This window comes from Chroicocephalus ridibundus, chromosome 3 (genome assembly GCF_963924245.1).
Source record: "Chroicocephalus ridibundus chromosome 3, bChrRid1.1, whole genome shotgun sequence".
Classification (NCBI taxonomy): Eukaryota; Metazoa; Chordata; class Aves; order Charadriiformes; family Laridae; genus Chroicocephalus; species Chroicocephalus ridibundus.
This window is the reverse complement of record NC_086286.1, coordinates 24,467,068-24,485,665: the sequence shown is the minus strand read 5'-3', so window position 1 is coordinate 24,485,665 and position 18,598 is coordinate 24,467,068. Positions and strand designations below refer to the sequence as shown.

At 36.5% G+C, this 18,598-nt stretch overlaps 1 protein-coding gene across 3 annotated transcripts in view; it reads left to right on the top strand.

Annotated features, from left to right (window-relative positions):
• SPATA17 (spermatogenesis associated 17) overlaps nucleotides 1-18,598 on the top strand; it is an 87,464-nt gene that overhangs the window by 59,190 nt on the left and 9,676 nt on the right. For all 3 annotated transcript variants that reach the window (XM_063330971.1, XM_063330970.1, XM_063330968.1), the window contains one exon: nucleotides 7,226-7,361. In XM_063330971.1, coding sequence (XP_063187041.1) covers nucleotides 7,226-7,361 — 136 coding nt within the window. The remainder of the gene's footprint in view (nucleotides 1-7,225; nucleotides 7,362-18,598) is intronic.

Sequence of the window (18,598 nt, the reverse complement as noted above, 5' to 3'; positions counted from 1 at the left end):
CCAACTTTGACAGATATTAATTGATCAGGGATCTTTATTTACCTTATGGGTAAGGAAACATTTGGTGCCATCCTTAGTGCAAAGAAACAGTGCCCTAACACCAATGATTCTCAGCTTCATGCACGCTAAATGCATAGTGTGTTATACATTTCCAGGCTGTGATCATTCCGTTTGTGCTTCATATTCAACCAACCATGCAAGGGTCACATCTGTAACCTTGAAGAGGTGATGACAGAGTTGCAGGTCATCATCAGGACTAACACTTACTAGTCATGCTACAGCTGCTGTGTGGGATGCCGGTCTCCAGGGAGAAGTCAGCAAAGGGTTACTCAGATCCTACAGTAGTTTTTTCTCAGCAGTGTCCATTCTGAATTGACAAATTTCTGTCTCTTTCTATGTAATTGTGTACTTTGGGACTGTATTTCTTCCTGATAGTGCTTCCTATGCTGATTATTCTCCTATTTTAGAAAATAAGGAGAGAATGAACAGCGGAAGTGTGTGGTGTTGGTTGAGAAAGCTTGTGTTTGCATAAAATAACAAACTGAGACATTGATCTATATATTTCCAGAGTGCGTATTGTGTGATATCTCTAAAGACAGAAAAATTGTCTATGTATACCTGCAATTTCCAACAACATTCAGAATTCCCACTTGTCTCAGGATTCTTTAAAGTGGTTATATGTTTTCTCTAATTGTTTCAAGTTCTGAGAAAGTTTTTGCTTCTGATAAAATGCAGAAATAATTGAAAAAGCTGTAAGAGTTTGAGGCAGGTGGAAGCAGCACAAATGAAAGCAAGAATGTTGTACTTGCTTAAAGCAACTGATAGAATTTCTGATTTTTGCAATGAAAGAGCAACTGTGTAATCTAGCCTAATAAGAATGATTTCTTTTTCTCATGTAATTGAAGCTGTTACTGCCTTATTGTGCTATTTTTCATCCAAATGAAGTGATTTCCCACTCCACTTGGATAGGAATGACAATCGGACTCCTTCAGGATGGCCACTTAATAAACTAGTGTCTACTTTGAGACACCAACTGCTGGATCCAACAGACTTAGATCACTAAGCATGAAAAGTTCTTTACTCAGTTGCATGCAGCTGCATGCTGGCCTAATTTTCCAGAGAACAAAAATGTAAATTATTTTCATTAACTTTGCTGAAATCTGTCTCACGTAATATGCCTCATACTTCAAAGTATACTATTAAACATCTTTATAAACTCAACATATATCAGAATGAGTTGCAATGTGGTGATAGAATAGGGATAAATCAGCAATACTGTAAGGCTGAGGTTTCCTGATTTATTGTAGTCTTTCGGTGTGACATCAGGCAAAGCATCCCAGCTTCTGGCTATGTCCGTGCTCGGTGCTGCACTGAAGATAGCCAGGCTTGTCCTGAACACACTGGTTCCCTTGAGTGCAGCAGAGTGCAATGTTTGCGTACCCTGCCTCTCACTCTGTGCGAACATCGCAGCACCAAGCTCCTCATGGGCTTAATCTCAGCGAGATAATGCTTTCCTTTAGAACCAGTTTAGGTGCTTCCGTGCTACGCAGTGCTGTTCATGGAAGGTACGCTTACAGAGAAGTTAATGGCCTAAATAAGCTCTATACTTGGAGAGCATCGGTGTTATGAGTTGCCTGGTATTAATGGTAATAAAATTTAAAAAGCAAGTCACTTCAAGATTTAAGATTTTAAAAAAATCTTTTAATTTCCACATCTATAAGATCACTTTACTGTATTTCTGACTTAGCTGCAGTGAAAATGGCTACTAGATTTTATGTCATACAAATAAAACACATCTGAACTTTTTTCAAATTATACTTAGTTTTTCATATGCTTTGCAACTTCAGCAATTTGCATATTTTCTGGACTGTTATTGTATTATGATAAACAGGGATTATCATATATTTTCAGATAATGTTTTCTTAACAATTCAACTTCTATTTGTAACTCTTCCATTTATTTTAATTACTAGCACAGTGTGCAACATTTATTAATCAGCAGAGCCTTTTTAAGTTAAAATACTAAATTAGCTAACCCCATTAACACAGAATACTCCAAACAAGCAGTAATAGGAGAGGTAGTTACTGTGCAAATCGTATTATACATGCGGGTGCTCTAGGGCACAGTTAAGCATGATTACCCTCTTTTGATCCAGTATTCCTCTGCTTCTTCCAGCTAATTTCCACTGGAAATTTACAAAGTAGCGCCTTCATTTTTCCATCTTAATTTTTCTAATGAAGTTCTGGTACTTCATAACACTGGGGATGCAGATAATAAGTCTGTGTATAATTAAGAAGTTCCGGAATTTGCTGCAGAAGAGATCTCTTTTACTTCCTACAAGAAGTAGACTATGCTTCTCTGTGCCACTTTACTTTATCACAGACAGGAGTTAAACAGCCAGAGGCTTCTTAAATTTACTGACGTTAGGATAAAAGTGATTGATAGTTTATTGAAAAAGTATGTATTTAGTATATTCCCATAGAAAATATTTGTAACAAGGCACCCAAGAAAAGTATCTTATGGCAAAAACACGGCTCTAAACATAATCTGACTAGCTGTGTTCAGTAAAACATTCTCTCTTTAGTTTTGTAAATATCACTTTGATTCTCTTTAGTTTTGTACATTACACTTTGATTTTAATATGCACTCATTATGAACTAAATAATGGCTGTCCTGCTGTAGTCGTTTTGATATGGAAAACCGTTGTGCTTCTTCCTTTGTTCCCCGAGTGAAAAGATAGACACTGTTGGATTTGATGAAGAAATCACTTCAGGTATTATCCAAGTTTGAAAGCTTAAAGTTAATTTAATGTTTTATTTAAAGAAAAGAAAAAGTTAAAAGGCTCACAGCTTCCTGAAAAGGAAGCATAGCTTGTTTGGAGTTAATTGTTCATGGTCTCATTCAAAGTGAGATAATTTTTTTTTTTATTTGAATTAGATAAAGACAACAAGGAATTGAATTGTTATTGCATAGAACCACTTCAGGTAAAAATATAAGAACACTATCACACATCTAGAGTTAAGATTTTGGTAGTATTTTTACTTCTAAATTACAAAAATGTACAGTACATACAAATACTATGAAAGCTTGAAAAACCATGTAAACAGAATGTTCCTTCTAGTTCTCTGGTCTCAATATTTCTTATTGTGCCCTGGTAGTGCACCATGTATGGCAGTCTGGCAGTAGATCTACTGCCATTCTCAGAAGCCTGGGTAAAGTTTGAAGCATTTCTGGTATGAGGATTACAGGCTTGCACTGCTAGACTGCTGGAATTTTGCCTCTTGGGCTGGTCCAGAGAACCTGCTGAAGGACCGCTTTGGTTTTTGCTGCCATTTCAATTCAAGAAAAGGTGAATGCCTCTGAACTGTGTCCTGTTGGTGGGTACCACATAGCATTGGGATGCTGCCTCCCAGCAGTAAGTAATGGACCTGACAAATCCTCCTTCCTGTTTGTGCTGCTGCTCTCTCCTCTCACGTAGCCATAGCCCAGTACCTACTGCTGCTTCTGTCATCACAGATAATCCAAATGGAAAGCTTTTAGTGTCTAAAAGGCTTCCCCCTTCTCCTGCCGCAATAGTGAGAGATATTACAATAAAAGAGTCAGAAGAGAGGGAAGAAATGGTAGGTGAAGAATGCAGGAAGAAAGGTCATGAGGAGGTAAAAAATTTTGGGGAAAAAAAGGATTAGAAAGATGAAATTAATAGTAGCAGGGAGGTGCAGGATAGGATGAGTGAAGGAAGAAAGCAAGCTATTTTTATTTTTGTTAACAACAAATTTCAAGGGTATCTTTCAAAATTTAAATACATGCCACCAGCAGCTGTCAGGTCCAGGACTGGCTACTAAATCGAGGCTTCTAGGTCTTTTTACGCTAATTAGGTTCAACGTAGTGTGGTCCTGGCAGCAGTGCAGCTGGCCTTCAGTACCAGTGACACTGCCAGCTTTGGTCCTGGTCCTCCCTCGGCTTGTTTATGTGCATGTAGTACTACTATTTGTAGAACCTGAGATAGTTTCTCATTTTTTGGTTCCAACTCTTTCCCCCTGTCCCCTGTCTTGAATGTATTCTTTGGCATATCTCTCATTTAAGCTTTTGTGGTGGGTGAAATGAAATAATTTTTCATTTTGAAATTTATTTCTTTAGGGCAAGTTCACCTCCCATTTAATCATCAACTTTTTGAAAGGCTCAGTTTATACTGATTATGTTTTATGGCACGATATAACACCAATATGGAATTTAATTCTTTGATCCTGCTACTTCTGTCTCTGTCATATTTACTGAAAACCTTCAAGAATTTCTGAATTTATACTTACATCATAAGAAAAAGCTGAAACCCAGACGTAAGAATCCTGTGAGTGAGCTTTTTTTGGGGGGGGGGAGGGGGGAAGCTATTGAGGTCTAAAGTTGTGCAGCTGATAATGGCATCATACCACTGTCTGGATTTAATTTTCTTCTCCTTCCATCACTCTCTTCTGTCACATTCAGAGCACATACTGTCATTAATTTGGGGAAAAGCTGTGTCAGGTGTATATATAGAGCTACAGAACACAATACCATTACTGAAGTGTTTTGCAGTGCTATTGCTTTTTACTGTTGTTACTGGTTGTGGATGTATAATGCCTTTTGTATGAATGACTCCCATTAATTTGGTTACCCTACTTGAACATTAAAACAATTTTTGTGTTTTTTAATTACTTATTCACATAGAGTAATGAAAATTGTTACTTGCTATAAACAGACATTGAATTTGCAAATATGTGATCCTTTCTTCTAGTTAGACTGTTACCACTATAAGGATCTGCCCCCTTGGCTCTGACAGCAGAACTATAGACAGAAGGAAAAAGAAAATTTCTACTTTAGACTACTTTAAAAATATAATAGGGTATAATAATATAATGTTCTTTCATTTCAATTTTAATATTCTTTATTGTTCAATTTTCCTCAAAAATTCATAGTTGATTTAATTTTTTTTTACTCAGCCATAGACATACATTTCAGGCTGTATGGCGCATAATGATCTTAGAGGAGATATGCAGAAGATCCCATTTGTGTTAAACTACATGTAGAATATACTGTTAGATGTATTTTAAAGTGTTACAATATGTATTTTTTTTGCTTGGAATCATGGTAGAACATAGATTATTCTGATTATTTTCTTGCCAAAAAGACAAAGATTAACTGATCCACAGTAAAATCAAAATGTCTGTGTAGGAAATGTTATAAGGAAAACTATAATTACTTTATCCTCTACTTTCCTCAAGAATTATTTTTTGCTATTTTGTGTATAAATTTTAAAGACGTAGTATTCATATTGAATTATGAATGCTATGCCTCAACTAAATTCTATGCATATATGGGCAAATCCCTAAACTGCTAGTCTTGTCTTCACAGCTATCCAGTCCCCTGAGAAAGCCAATTTTCTTTCATGTCTGAACAAAAGAAAAATGTACTATTAAAATGCAATTCAGAAGTGATAAAAACTGCAAGTGGAGCAGCCGGCTCACAGCACCTTCGATGTATTCTCTGGGACACTGGGGCCACATTAATTTTTGTGTGTGTGTGATGTCCATCCCATGTGCAAATTAGCATTACAAGTACCATAATCTGTCTTATGTGAGAGTGTCCTTTCCCATGAGTATACACATGCTACTACAGCTTTGTATAATTTAAGTCTGCTAACTCAGTGTTTTTCTTTCACTAACTTTACATGACATTTTTTTGTGATACTTTAAAAAATAAATTGATATAGCTGGCAAAAATCTAAAATAGCTTCTTTTTATGAAGTGGAAAGACAGACATGTAATTTAAAAAAACCCAAACACTCAAAGAGTTGCTGATGGTTCACTTAGTCCAAATAAATAATTTCTGAGTCTGTATCAGCTAAGAGGCAAAGAAAGGTATTTTAATGCCCAACTTTACCAAAAACTTTTTTGACTGCCTAACTCTTACAGGGATTCAGGATTCTGAAAAGCTTTCAACTAGGAAAAGATTTTAATTAACTACACCTGTTGTCACAGCAGTTGAAGTGATATTTTATACTTCTGAAGCATATATTTCTAATTTTACTGTACAACAATTTTTCCTGCACTTGTAGAATTCACAATGTTTGTTTTGTTTTCAGAATGCCAGCAACGATAGGCTTAATTCACAAGATTTTACTATATATTAAAATGCACCTATTTATTCTCATAACCTTCTTGCAAACTGAAATAGATGGAACTAAGACATCGCTGTAGGGTCTCTTGCAGATCCTTTGTATTTCTCTTTCACCTTCCTCCATAGAGTTTGCTGCAGAACCTACCCAGAAAACCTGCAGTTGTCCATGGGAGTTAGGGACATGCATCTGAAAATCTATTCCATGCCTAAAGCAGGTAGCTGGAGCTTCACTGTTCAGGGGCACTATGTGAGCAGGGAATCCCCCATCAGTATGACCGAAGGTAAAAGAATCAGACTCCAAAAGATTTCTAATTAGGACATAATTATAACTTGAGCGAAAGCACACAATTTGTGAATTAAGAACAAATAATTTCTTTGCTTTGTGGTCTGCCAATCCATGAAAGTCACCAGTACTATTTGTATAAGTTTTTATTCTGCTAATTGAAAGTATTGTTTATTTAGCTTTGGTTAACAGACATAAAAAGATGCATATCTAATTTAACGTACAGGGAGAATTCTTTCTGGTGCAAGTTTGCCTTGGTTTATGCTTACAATACTGACATGCTTGAAATGCCTCCATCCTGATGGAACCATCAGGTTTAGGTTATGTGTTGGGGGCCTACATGACTTGTAGAGCAGATGCAAGTTGTCCAGAAATGAGCTCTGTACTTGTGCGTGGTGCATGCCTGCCACTGCCTGCTAAAACTTGAGGTGTCAACATGCAGATTCCAGCAAATTGAACCCTGCTCATTCTCTCTTCACATCACACCAGTTGGTAGTGCAGATATGGCCGAAGTAATAATCTAGTATGCAAGTTATATCTCTGTACAGAAAGTCTTTATTTTATCCTGTTGAAGCTCTGTATCTCTTTGTTCCAAATTTAATATAAAAGCAGCTATAGGAGAAATTGCAGTAATCCTCTCAAAATACCGAGGGGGAACATTAAGAAGGTAGTGGAAAATAGCAGAAACATGTGTCCTTGTCACCTCCTGTAGCGTTAGTATCTATGATTTACATCAACCCTGTGGCATCTAGAGTAAAGCATAACTGTTTTTTAAATATTCTTGAATTTCAGGTTTCTGCCATTTTCTTCGTATCATAAAAATGAGAAGTATGACCCATCGATTCATAGGTCAGTCAAATATGGCCAAGAAACTTATGGAATTAAACACTTCCGAGAAGTACAGCCTAAGAAGTGGGTAGCAGACAAGGTAAGTCACTGCATATTTACTCTTGCAAATTAAGATAAACCTTCAGAAAATCATGGCAAAACCTGATTAGAAACAATGAAAGATTTTACTGCTTACATTGTTTGGAAAATTCTGAAAATTAGTGAAGAGCCATTCTTGAATGCAAGCTTGTCTCATTAAACTGACTGCTTTCTCAGGAGCATCTCATGTTATTTCTGGTTTTGTAGCGCTGCAAGTTTTCCTCAGAACATGTTCTAACACGAGTTTGTGTCCTGTTTGCATTGCCTCTATTTGTATTAGGTATCATAATCATGTTAAAATTTCCCAGTACAAGAAGGATAACGGACTTGGCAGAGAGTGCAGCACAGAGCCACAAGGACAGTTAAGGGACTGGACCATCTTTTGTACGAGGAGAGGCTGAGAGTTCTGGAACTCTTGAGTGTGGAGAAGAGGAGGCTCAGGGGAGATCTCATCAATGTGTATAAACACCTGACAGGAGGGAATAAGAGGGAGCCAGACTTCTCTCAGACTCAGTAGTGTCCAGTGACAGGACCAGAGGCAATGGACACAAACTGAAACGCGTGAAATTACACCTGAACATGAGGAAACTTCTTTCTTTTCCTGTGAGGGTGACAGGTTGCCCAAAGAGGTTGTGGAGTCTCCATCCTTGGAGGTATTCAAAACCCAGCTAGACACGGTCCCGAGCAACCTGCTCCAGATGAGTAGGGGGGTCGGACTAGATGATTTCAAGAGGTCTCTTCCAATCTAAACCACTTTGTAAGGTACGATTACTCATTTCCCTGAAAGTAACTTGACCTTTGTAAATATATAACAAGTTCCAAGGAATCTTAGTTTGAGAAGTAGTATTTTTAAAAGAATTGCTTTTCAAAGCTTTAAAAATGAGCTCAGAGTTAAATTTTGATAATTTAACATACATTAATTAAATCATTGCAAATAAAGGCATAAAGATCAATATTAAAAGAAAAAGATCTGAATTTGTCTTTCAAAAGCAATGAATGGAGGATATGACTGGCTGAAGTCCCACAGCATAAGTATGATATATAAAAACATCTAAAAGTCTTATTGGTGGTACTCGTCCTCTAAAAACTTTCCCTTTACCAGTCCTTAGCACATCTTGCTCAGGCTCAGATGAAGATATCAAACAATGTAAAGATATTTATATTGTGTATCATATCACAAATATATAAGTTATGGGCTTAGCTGAAACAACTAACCTCACTTTACTTGTGATCTTGGATAGATTTCAACATAAGTCTCTGGAAGTGAATACCTGTATACATTAACCCAACATGACACACAGCCTTCCAACCCCAATTCTAAATCAATATGAAGCTTCAATTAGGAGCTGCTTACCCAAACAGAGAGATAAGAGGAGAAAAGAGCTATTTATGACCTACCTGCTGCTTTAATGGGTCATTATTATCCAGAAAAAAAAAATCCACCCACCCAAGCCCTCCACCTCCTCACTATATTTTAATGGAAAAGGTTCTATAGGCAGGTGTGAGGTCATACTTTCTTAACTGTTAAATTTGAAAGAGCTCTTTGTCCCTTTCTATTTTCTAAACTGTATTAAAAATTTGTATATGTCACTGCTATGAACAAAATTATCCTGTTCTAATGAATCACCAGGCTAAAGGACATGTACCGAAATATTACCAAAAAACGCAGATTTTTGATGATCTGTGAGACAGTTTGTCTGCTAAACACAAGCCTCCTTTGAGTTTCCCGTGAGGTGGTATTTCTGTGGATGCACTTATATTACAACCTGAATAGCTGCCATGACGTATATTCAGCTTCTGACAGTATTATACCAGTGAAGTTTCTCTTACCATTGCTGGGAAGACAAACTACTGCACAAGTTCTTTCAAGAACTCGGTTCAGTGGTCAGTGGATCAGTGACCCCTCTGAACTGCTGAGGTATTATTTGATATTAGCTGGCTTTTTTTAAAACTACATATAAAAAATTTCCCTGCGTATGTTCAAGAGCGTGTCCTAGTTGTATTTTCCTGAGATTTTCATGTGTTTATGAATTCTAATTCAAGTCACAGAAAAATCAGTATGTAAATTATATAATTACTTTAGAAGCCAAATGAACAACAATGAAAAATATTGCTTTGTTATATTTCTTCTGGAAAATGTAACGGTATTAGCATAGACTTCCTTTAACATGATGATTACCATAGATATGTGAGGAAAAGTTAATAGTTCTTCTTTTCATCTAGTTATAATCTGCAGATTTTTATCTCATTCTGTTTACATTTCAAAGAAGTTTCTGAGTTAAGGGAAAAATTGTTGTATTCTAATTCTTCACTAAAAATAAACAAAAAATGGAAATATTATACCTCTAGTGAAACTGATTCTAGTTAGTTTACCCAGTTGTAAACCTCTATAAAAATGCTTGCATATTTTAAGTTTAATATTGTATGTCCAAATACCTTGGAATGCCTTTGATAGAACTTGTGAGAAATATCAGTATAAAAAAAATTACCAGTCACTGTGAATTTAATCTACAATGATAGGTTCCAATGTAGCTGGACAGTCAAGGGATCACATACACTAACTATAATCTTTCAGTTGTCAAAACACTCACATATGTTCGTATTTACTGAGGCAGAAATGATAGCTTACAGCCTTTAATCGCTATTGGAATTAGTTTGCATATGCATTTTAGAAAACTGACTTTAATGACAGTGTTTAACGTTTTCTTATTTGCAAAATTCAGGAAGTGACATTTTAAGATGTTCCTTCCTGATAGATTCTTTCCTCTGATGCCTTATTATAGGTGAATTACAGTACGACTGCATCACTGTTTCATTATTTGCACAGGCATTTTGGCCCTAAACAGAATTTTATTATCTACAAAGCATAAAAATACCCAGTACTGCAAAGAATTAATTTAGAGAACCTAAGCATATTGCACAGAACATAAAGTTGACCTTTACCGTCTACAGCTTTTGGAATGGAGTGGGATGTGGAACACATCATAGATTTAATGTGGCACAACGCTGTCTGCAGAAACTTGGGTGGGACTGTGACTGCCTGCCCATTGCACCCGATGATTGAATCTGCTGTCACCAGCATCCTGATAATAATGAACATTCAGCTTAACGACCGTGATTATGATTATCATAATTGATGTGCAAGTGCAGTGTGTGGGGATCATTACAGCTGAACTGTACAGCAGAGAAACATGCCTTAGTTATGGATAATTTTACTTTTATGCATTGATTGGGATAAAATATGCCTTTCAAGTTCAACAGGCCAGCTTAATATAATTTTAGGAAGATTTCTACATGTATGAATTGATGATTATGAGCTTCCTACAAAACAGTCATTCTAGCTGTTTGTTTTGAATTGTTTCATTCCATTAATAACGTGAAATAATTAAATAATTAGACGTTGTCGAGTGGAAATCACTTATAGAATACTGCCAGCATTAATTAAATATCGAGTTCAAATATTTCTGATTGTCATGGCCTTGCCTAGGCTAGGAAAAATAGCCCTTGTAATTCACCACCAACCCAATTCGATTTTTGTTGGAGCAGTAGAAATTGGGCTGTAGTCAACACTACTGGCATTTTCACAGTATTGTGTAGCCATTAGAGCAGGCAATAGTTGTTCCTTATATAAATTGTGTCACTTCCATCTTTGTCACCAGACGCAGAGAATTACAGGCTCAAATTCAACCAGTGTAGATATAGGTACAATCAACAGATTCAGTCGATGTTGTTGGACAGTGATTGCCTTCAACTGAGATTATACGAAGTTGTAGAAGTATATAATTAAATCATGACATATATAACAGATAAACACCAATGTGTGTATGTACTTTAAGCCAGAGTTTATATAAAAGAATGTTAGGACATAAGTCTAATGCAAAGTATAGAGTTTCATTGATTTACACTAGGTGTAAATTTGGCTCTTTGTCCAAGAGCTGTCACAAATTTCCTATCTGGGATAAGAGAGATAACAGAAAATGGAAAAAATTCTTGATCTGGAATCAGAAAGAATTCCAGTACCTGAAGGGTACTGAAGAAAGCTGGGGAGGGGCTGTTTGCAAGGGCATGTAGCAATAGGATGAGGGGCAATGGTTTTAAGCTAGAGCAGGGTACCTTTAGATTAGACATAAGGAAGAAATTCTTTACAATGGGGGTGATGAGACACTGGCACAGGTTGCCCAGAGAGGTGGTGGAGGCCCCATCCCTGGAGACGTTCAAGGCCAGGCTTGATGAGGCTCTGAGCAACTTCATCTAGTTGAAGATGTCCCTGCTTACTGCAGGGAGGTCTCTTTAAAGGTCCCTTCCAACCCATCATATTCTATGATTCATTCTATGATCTTTTACTTCCTTTCTATTGAAAGAAGATTGTAAGGATCAAATATCTATGAATGTCTCAACTGCATAATTCCTCTCACGTGACTTCACTAAGTTTGGGCTTTTTATGATGAAAAAGAGAACCTGCTGTGTGTCCAAGGAATTAATCCTATTTTATATAGTCTGCTGCCTCTAGAAGTTCAATATCGTCTGTGGTTTTCATTGTTGCTCACCTTACGGCCCAAGTGGAATCACATTATCAGATAGGGCCCTAACTTCCAGATGTGTGGGAAGAGGTCCACAAAGAGAACGTAATATGGCCTGAAAATCTCAGTGCCTTAGGAAGTGAGTGTGACTCTTCTACATGGCCATGGCCAATCCATTTTCTTCCACATTATTCTGAGACCACTACGTCCTGTGGTTCCACAGTAAATTTATCTTTGTATAGTATTTCTCTGAGGGGAAAAATAGAGCAGGAGCAGGGAAGTGATTTGTTCTGTTTGAAAATTAGTTTCATCTCTTGTAGGACCAACAACATACTCACAACAATCACGTGTCTAGTGGATGATGTCATTATGTGGCAGAATTGTTTGATACACTATTGACAATTTTCCATCCCTGACTATACTGAAATTTATTTAAATTTCACCTTAACTCTATTTTTCCTGACCTTGCAGTGACTGGACTTGAGATAGAAAAAGTTTACACATACATTATACCTCTTAGATTGTGACTTTGTGACAATTTTTTAAAGAAATTTGCTTGTTTTCTTTTCACTTTAATTAGGAAAAAAGATTACACAGAATATTTTCTAATACAGTGTGATATTGGCTAATATGCATCTGTATTATCAGCCTTATTACAGGTTACTTTTAAGGCCATGTTTACTAGTGAGCTTTGTGACAGAAGTTATTAATATACAATGAGAAGAGCTAGAATGTATTTTGAATATCAGATTCTTAGTTCACCAATACAACTGCAATGTGTTTTCCTAGGCAATGCAGAGCTGACATAATGTGGCAGCCAGAAGTGACTCTGTTGTAGGGGAATTATTAGATGATCTGTAAGAGTTTGCTTGTTACACCACCGGTTTCCTCATGAGCCATATCAGGGATAATAAAGGTTGTTGCCAAAGTGTGTTGCACTCCAGCAATTCCCAACCAATGATTATTGTCCTGTATGATTATTACTGTTGGCATGACATGATGTATCTATTCAGATGCCCCAAATGGACCCTTAGTTTGAGTTATCAACTATCTCTTTCCAAGATAAAGCTGCTTTCTGTCACTTTTCTTCCTACCTTGAGTCCTGTGCCAAACCAAATAATTTAAACCCAAGGATTTGGTCCTACAACAGTACATCCTATGCATTCATGCAATCCTATGCATTCATGCAATCCTATGCATTTTATACCTGTAGCATATATTTTCTGCTCTCAGAACAATCACTGTGAGTCAGAAGGCTGCTGTACCTTCATGTGAAAATCAACTTGAGTAATTCCTTGTTGGCACATAGGGCGATTCCCACAGCAGCATTATTCTTCAGAGCTGTGAGCTCCTTGGAGCTCAGGCGTTCAGCTACCTGGTTAGGTAGTACAAGAAAGAGCAGTGTTGCCCAATTTAATATCACAGGTGAGCTTAATATTAGGCGGTCTCTGAAACTGGGTAACAAAAAATGGCTTAGTCACTTTTGCAACTTGTACCGATTTTTTTTTTCCTTTTATTTTTAGTACATGTCATAATGTACTGTTCAGAAGCAAATATATTAAAAAAGAGAGGAGTGTGTCATATCCAACAGTGGGAACAGCAGACATTACCTCTCATTCACAGGACTAGAATGAAATATCTCTCATTGTAAGATGCACCCATTCAGTCTTACAGGAAAGCAAATGACAATTTCAACTTTTGACTGTTGATATAGTGATTTTTCCAGATTCTTTACTGAATGACTGTGTCATATGTACAGAAATATACTTTGTCAGGAAGATCACTTTCAGAACTCCCATTGGAAAAGTTCTTGATTGTTTCCTTTGAGAAAATCCTTAAGGTCACCACTGCCTTTGAAAAATGCTACTCTTGATATATGTAATACAAATGATTATTAATTATCTGTGATCTTTCAAATTATTTTCTTAGGTATAGAAGGAAGGTAAACACTGTGAAGCAAATTAAAATATACAAAATGTATCCCTGGCTACTATTTTAACTGAATGCAGAAAATAATCTGTGGATAACTGGAAGGCTGAAAAAAAAGGCTGGAAAAACTTTCTGGTGAAGGTTACTGATGAGTTACAGGGTCTGATTTTGAGGGAATGCTACAAAGTAGTGACTGAGAAGAGTCAAACCAGTCAGTTATTTGCATAAGAAAAGATACTGTCACCACTGTTCTAATCAAAACCATTCTAGTGGTTATTTGTAAGGGTTTGTCAGCAACTAGTTGAATATTTTATAAAACCTGATTTTCAGTTCCCTAATTTCTCAACGGGAAAATGCAGTCCCTTGATGATGATCCAAGGCTTTGAAGAATAAATTGATTCGAAAGAGAAAATTAGATGGTACTTATTATACTGTCTAACTAGCAATCCTGTGTCATTTGTCTGTTGGATGATAAATGTCTTGCTTTGCCTACCTTCCTCGTTTAATAATGGAGCTTGTAGTATAAAAGAAAATCTTGCTTTTTAGTAAGAGCTAACTTTAACCAATATTTCTTTGAGGGAGATATACGTATGTCTTAACTTTCTAAATAATTCCTAAGGTATGCATTGCTTAAACATTTTAAAGCCTCTTGTTTATTCAGAAACACTTTAGAAATAGAGTATCCTATTGCACCAATTCCTTCAGTGCATTCTTAGGGTACATTACAGTAACTTGTGGCAGAGCTTTTAATGCAAAAAAATAATCTGTTGAGCTGGAAATGGTAGAGTTTGAAGTTACACCTAATTTGTTTTGTTTATATTGGTTTTAGGTGTTCCCTATTTGAATATTATTTTGTTTGGTGGAATTGAAAATCCTCACACTCAACTGGGAAGTGCTTGGCCTTGCCTTTTGATGACAGTTTTGGATGGCCTGTTCAGCATTCTTGGAATTAAGTAGATTTGTTTATATATCTGCTGAACATAATGTATTTAAACTCAGTTCCATTTGCCACAATATTGAATTAAAAAGGCTGTATTTTGAAGTGACTTAAAATTCTTTATGAAATGTATCTACAAAAGCAAACTACTTATTATTTGATAATACTTACCTAGACCATGATTGTGCTGGTTAAATAGAGTTGAAGTGAAAGTAACATAAAGCTTTTCACAATCCTGTAAGAATGACATGGTCCATATAATTTAAAAAATCCAGGTATGAGAACTGATCCTCAGCACCTAGCATAACTGAGGTATATCCACGGAGCTAGGCTAATTTGCATCAGGTAAGGATCTGGCCCACAATGAATATAATCAGTATGTAGATAAATGCTATTTAGAAAGAATGGTCTAGGAAAAATGGCGTTACCCATTTTCACAGAAAAATAGACACTGTTTTTTAATCTCACCTTTAAATACACATTGCTGGTGAGTTGGCAAATTGAAATCTGAGGTCAGAAATACATATTCTGGTGATTTCTTGCAATGGATACACTTAGCACTACAGAATGTTGCATCTTAAAATGTTGCCTGAATGACATATTTGGTCACAATGACCCATTATGATTGAATAGTTGTATAATTTGCAGTGTTATTAATACATATAACTGTTCTGGGAGATTATGCCAGGTGTGTGCTCCAGCTGAGTGAAAGGCTGCAAGGTTTTGTTGTTTTGATGATCTCTCCAGAGAGCAAGAGTAGATTATTCTTAGAGCAGTAGGACTTCAGTGCAGTAAAATGGATTTTAGAGTAACCTACATTCCCTGAATAGGAAAAATCACAGTAAAAGATAGCTTTGTGCACTTTCATTGGAGTGAATGAGAGACTGTAAGTAATACAGACTGCTCATTGTCTTAATGGCTTGACGTAAGTAGCTACTGCTTCTTTCTTTAAAATTTATTTCATGAATCAGCTCTGAACTCATTTAAATAGTAATATGATATTCCCTTTGGAATACACTTCAGTGTTTATTCATTTAATGCAATGAAGGACTGGTTTCAACGTGCCCTTTATAAACTCAGGTTAAAAGGATGTTCCACCATGATAGAGATAAGAAACTATATTCTTTCTTCTCTTATAGTTTTTGTTAATCTCAACATAAAATGTGTAGGGAAAGTGAAAAGCATATGCACATAAGGAGTTATTTATGAGTAGGTGTATTACCATGTTTTAATATTCTAGAATGAGAGTTATGGAATTATTTAGGAATAACCTTTGCACTTCACATTCAGACTTCATTTCTATTTAAATAACCTTACAAGCCTTGATGAGTTAATGTACGGAGGTATTGGCACCTAAACTAAAGGGGACAAGATATAAAGGCTGTGATGCACACAGTATCTGTTTCACAACTGTATTGGTTTTCTTTTTGGTAATGAGACTGTTTGAGTAGGAATTTACACTTTGACTGTGATAACAGGAAATAATAATATTCCCAGACAGTAGCTTTAAGATGTGTTAGGATCTCTCACTTGTAGTTGCATGAAGGAATAACAGCGTGAGTGAGTGGTAAGTGCTTATCTTTAGCAACTGAATACCCTGCTCGTTTAAAGTATAACTTATCAGGTATGAATGTCTCAAACTTAGAGGGGGAAAAAAAAGAGAAACAATAAAAACATTGCATATTAACAGACTTTGTACACTAATGTGAAGCTGCTTGATTGAGCAGTGTAGTGTCAACCATGTCTTTCTTCTAATGCTAAAAGTAATGCACATAGACAGAGTGACAATCAGAGTACAGCCTCCCATCAGCTGTAATTAATCTTTTAGTTAACAGAGACTAGAAAAGCTTCTCATCAGCCTCTTCTGAAGTCTGAGGCACCCTGTTTTTTGATGTTTGCATTCTGAGTAAAATTGTCCCCACCAGTTCTAACAAATTGAAACACCAGGCTAATTATGGCAGCTAATGAAGTGTGTGGAATGGTCACAGCTTGTCGTGAAACTGTTCCTTCAGCTCAGATTAGAGTTTCATCAATCACTTTTTTAAACTGATCCAGAATTGCTTCTGCCCAGTGCTTGGCATTTTTAATGCTGTTTCTGTAATTGGTTTTTTCCCCAAAGCTTAGGCTATTTTTTGAAATATTACATTCTCAGGACAGGACTTACAAACTCCAGTTTATAAAAAAACATTTCATTATCGCCTCTATCAGCTGATCAAGTGCTAGAAAGCTAATAAAAGAAGCAGAAATATAAAATTTGATATATTGCTTTTAATCCAGCTAAAGGTAGCAATAAAGCATATACACATATATGTATATGAATCATTATTACTGTGGGCTGGATGTATACTGCAATCTCATGAGACACGGTTTGTGGGCTGGATGGTTCAAATCCCACAGAAGGACCTAAATGAAATGAATGAGTTGGTCTTAGCTTATTTCCTAGTGGATTGTGGTCCTCCATATATCACTCAAAGAGTTTGGCATGATTTGTAGTTTTTGCAGATGCCCAAGCCTTTGGCAGGAGGAAGACCAAAATGTGTTGCTATTTAAAGAATTTCCACACTTCAGGTCAAATCCAAAGTCCTCAGAGAAGTATGGGAAACTTTACAGTATAACTTATATTGCTACTACACTGTCAATGAATAAATTAGCATATAAAACATTGTAAAAATTCCTAGTTCCTGTTCATTTATAAGATATAATAGTACTCAGCTACACATTGAAAGTTCTGCATAGACATTAAAGGCATAGATGTTAAAGAAAGTCTAAGGCAAAATTCTTCCCTCAACATGGGCAAGGGAGCATAGAATTTAGTTTGGAAGTTATCTAGCTGAAAAATGAAATAAACTTTTGCTTAGGTACTACCGTAGAATATGTTTGCGCAAGTTGTTACGTTTAGTGTATATATAACATGTATTATTATCAGAACCAAGACAGCATGATTTTAGCTTGCATTCAACAATCTATTTCTTAATTTTGTGCTAATATGTGGAATCCTTTTCACTTTTCTCAACACTGTGGAATATGAAATAATGTTTGGCTATAAATATCAACTGTTCCTCTCCCTGAAGTTTCTTAATCAGCAGCAGTTTGACAGAACTAGCTTCATGTCAATGCCAAAACAAATCTGTGGCACCTGAGTGAATAATCAGTGTTGCTGATGCTATTCCTGAACTGTATCAAAGAACCGATGGTTTTATGCAAGAAAAAAAGTGCCATTGAAAAATGAAAAAAACCCATGATGCACAAAGAAGATATGTTATCATATATGAATAAATGCAGGCAGAAAAAGTAGCAATGGGTATTAGCCTAAGAGCTATTGTTCTGCTTTCATTGATTAGTGAGAACATTTGTGAACACAGTCTAGGAGATGAGTAGTTTTTCTAGCGTTAGCTGGTCTCCAAAGTAAGATGACTGCAAAATGAGAAGGGTCTTTTCCTGTTTGGTCACTTCAATCTCTTCTGAAGGTAGCTTATATTTACAAAATGGGAAAGCTGGTTTTCTCTTCAGCTTTCATCACTGCTAGGGCACATTGCTGACTCGTGTTTAGCTAGTTGCCCACCAGGATGCTCAGGTCCTCTTCTGCAGAGCTGCTACCCAGCCTGTCAGCCTCCAGCCTGCTTTGTTTCTGGTGTTAGTCTGTGCCAGGTGCATTTGGCTGTGCTGAATTTTGCGAGGTTCTGTCAGGCCATTCCTCTAGCTTGTCTACATCACTCTGAATGATAGCCCTCAATGAATCGATGGCACCCATTAGTTTGGTGTTGTCCATGATCTTGACGAGAGCGCATTCCATCTCCACCTCCGGGTCACTGATGAAGATACTAAACAAGACAGGTCCCAAGATAGCACCTG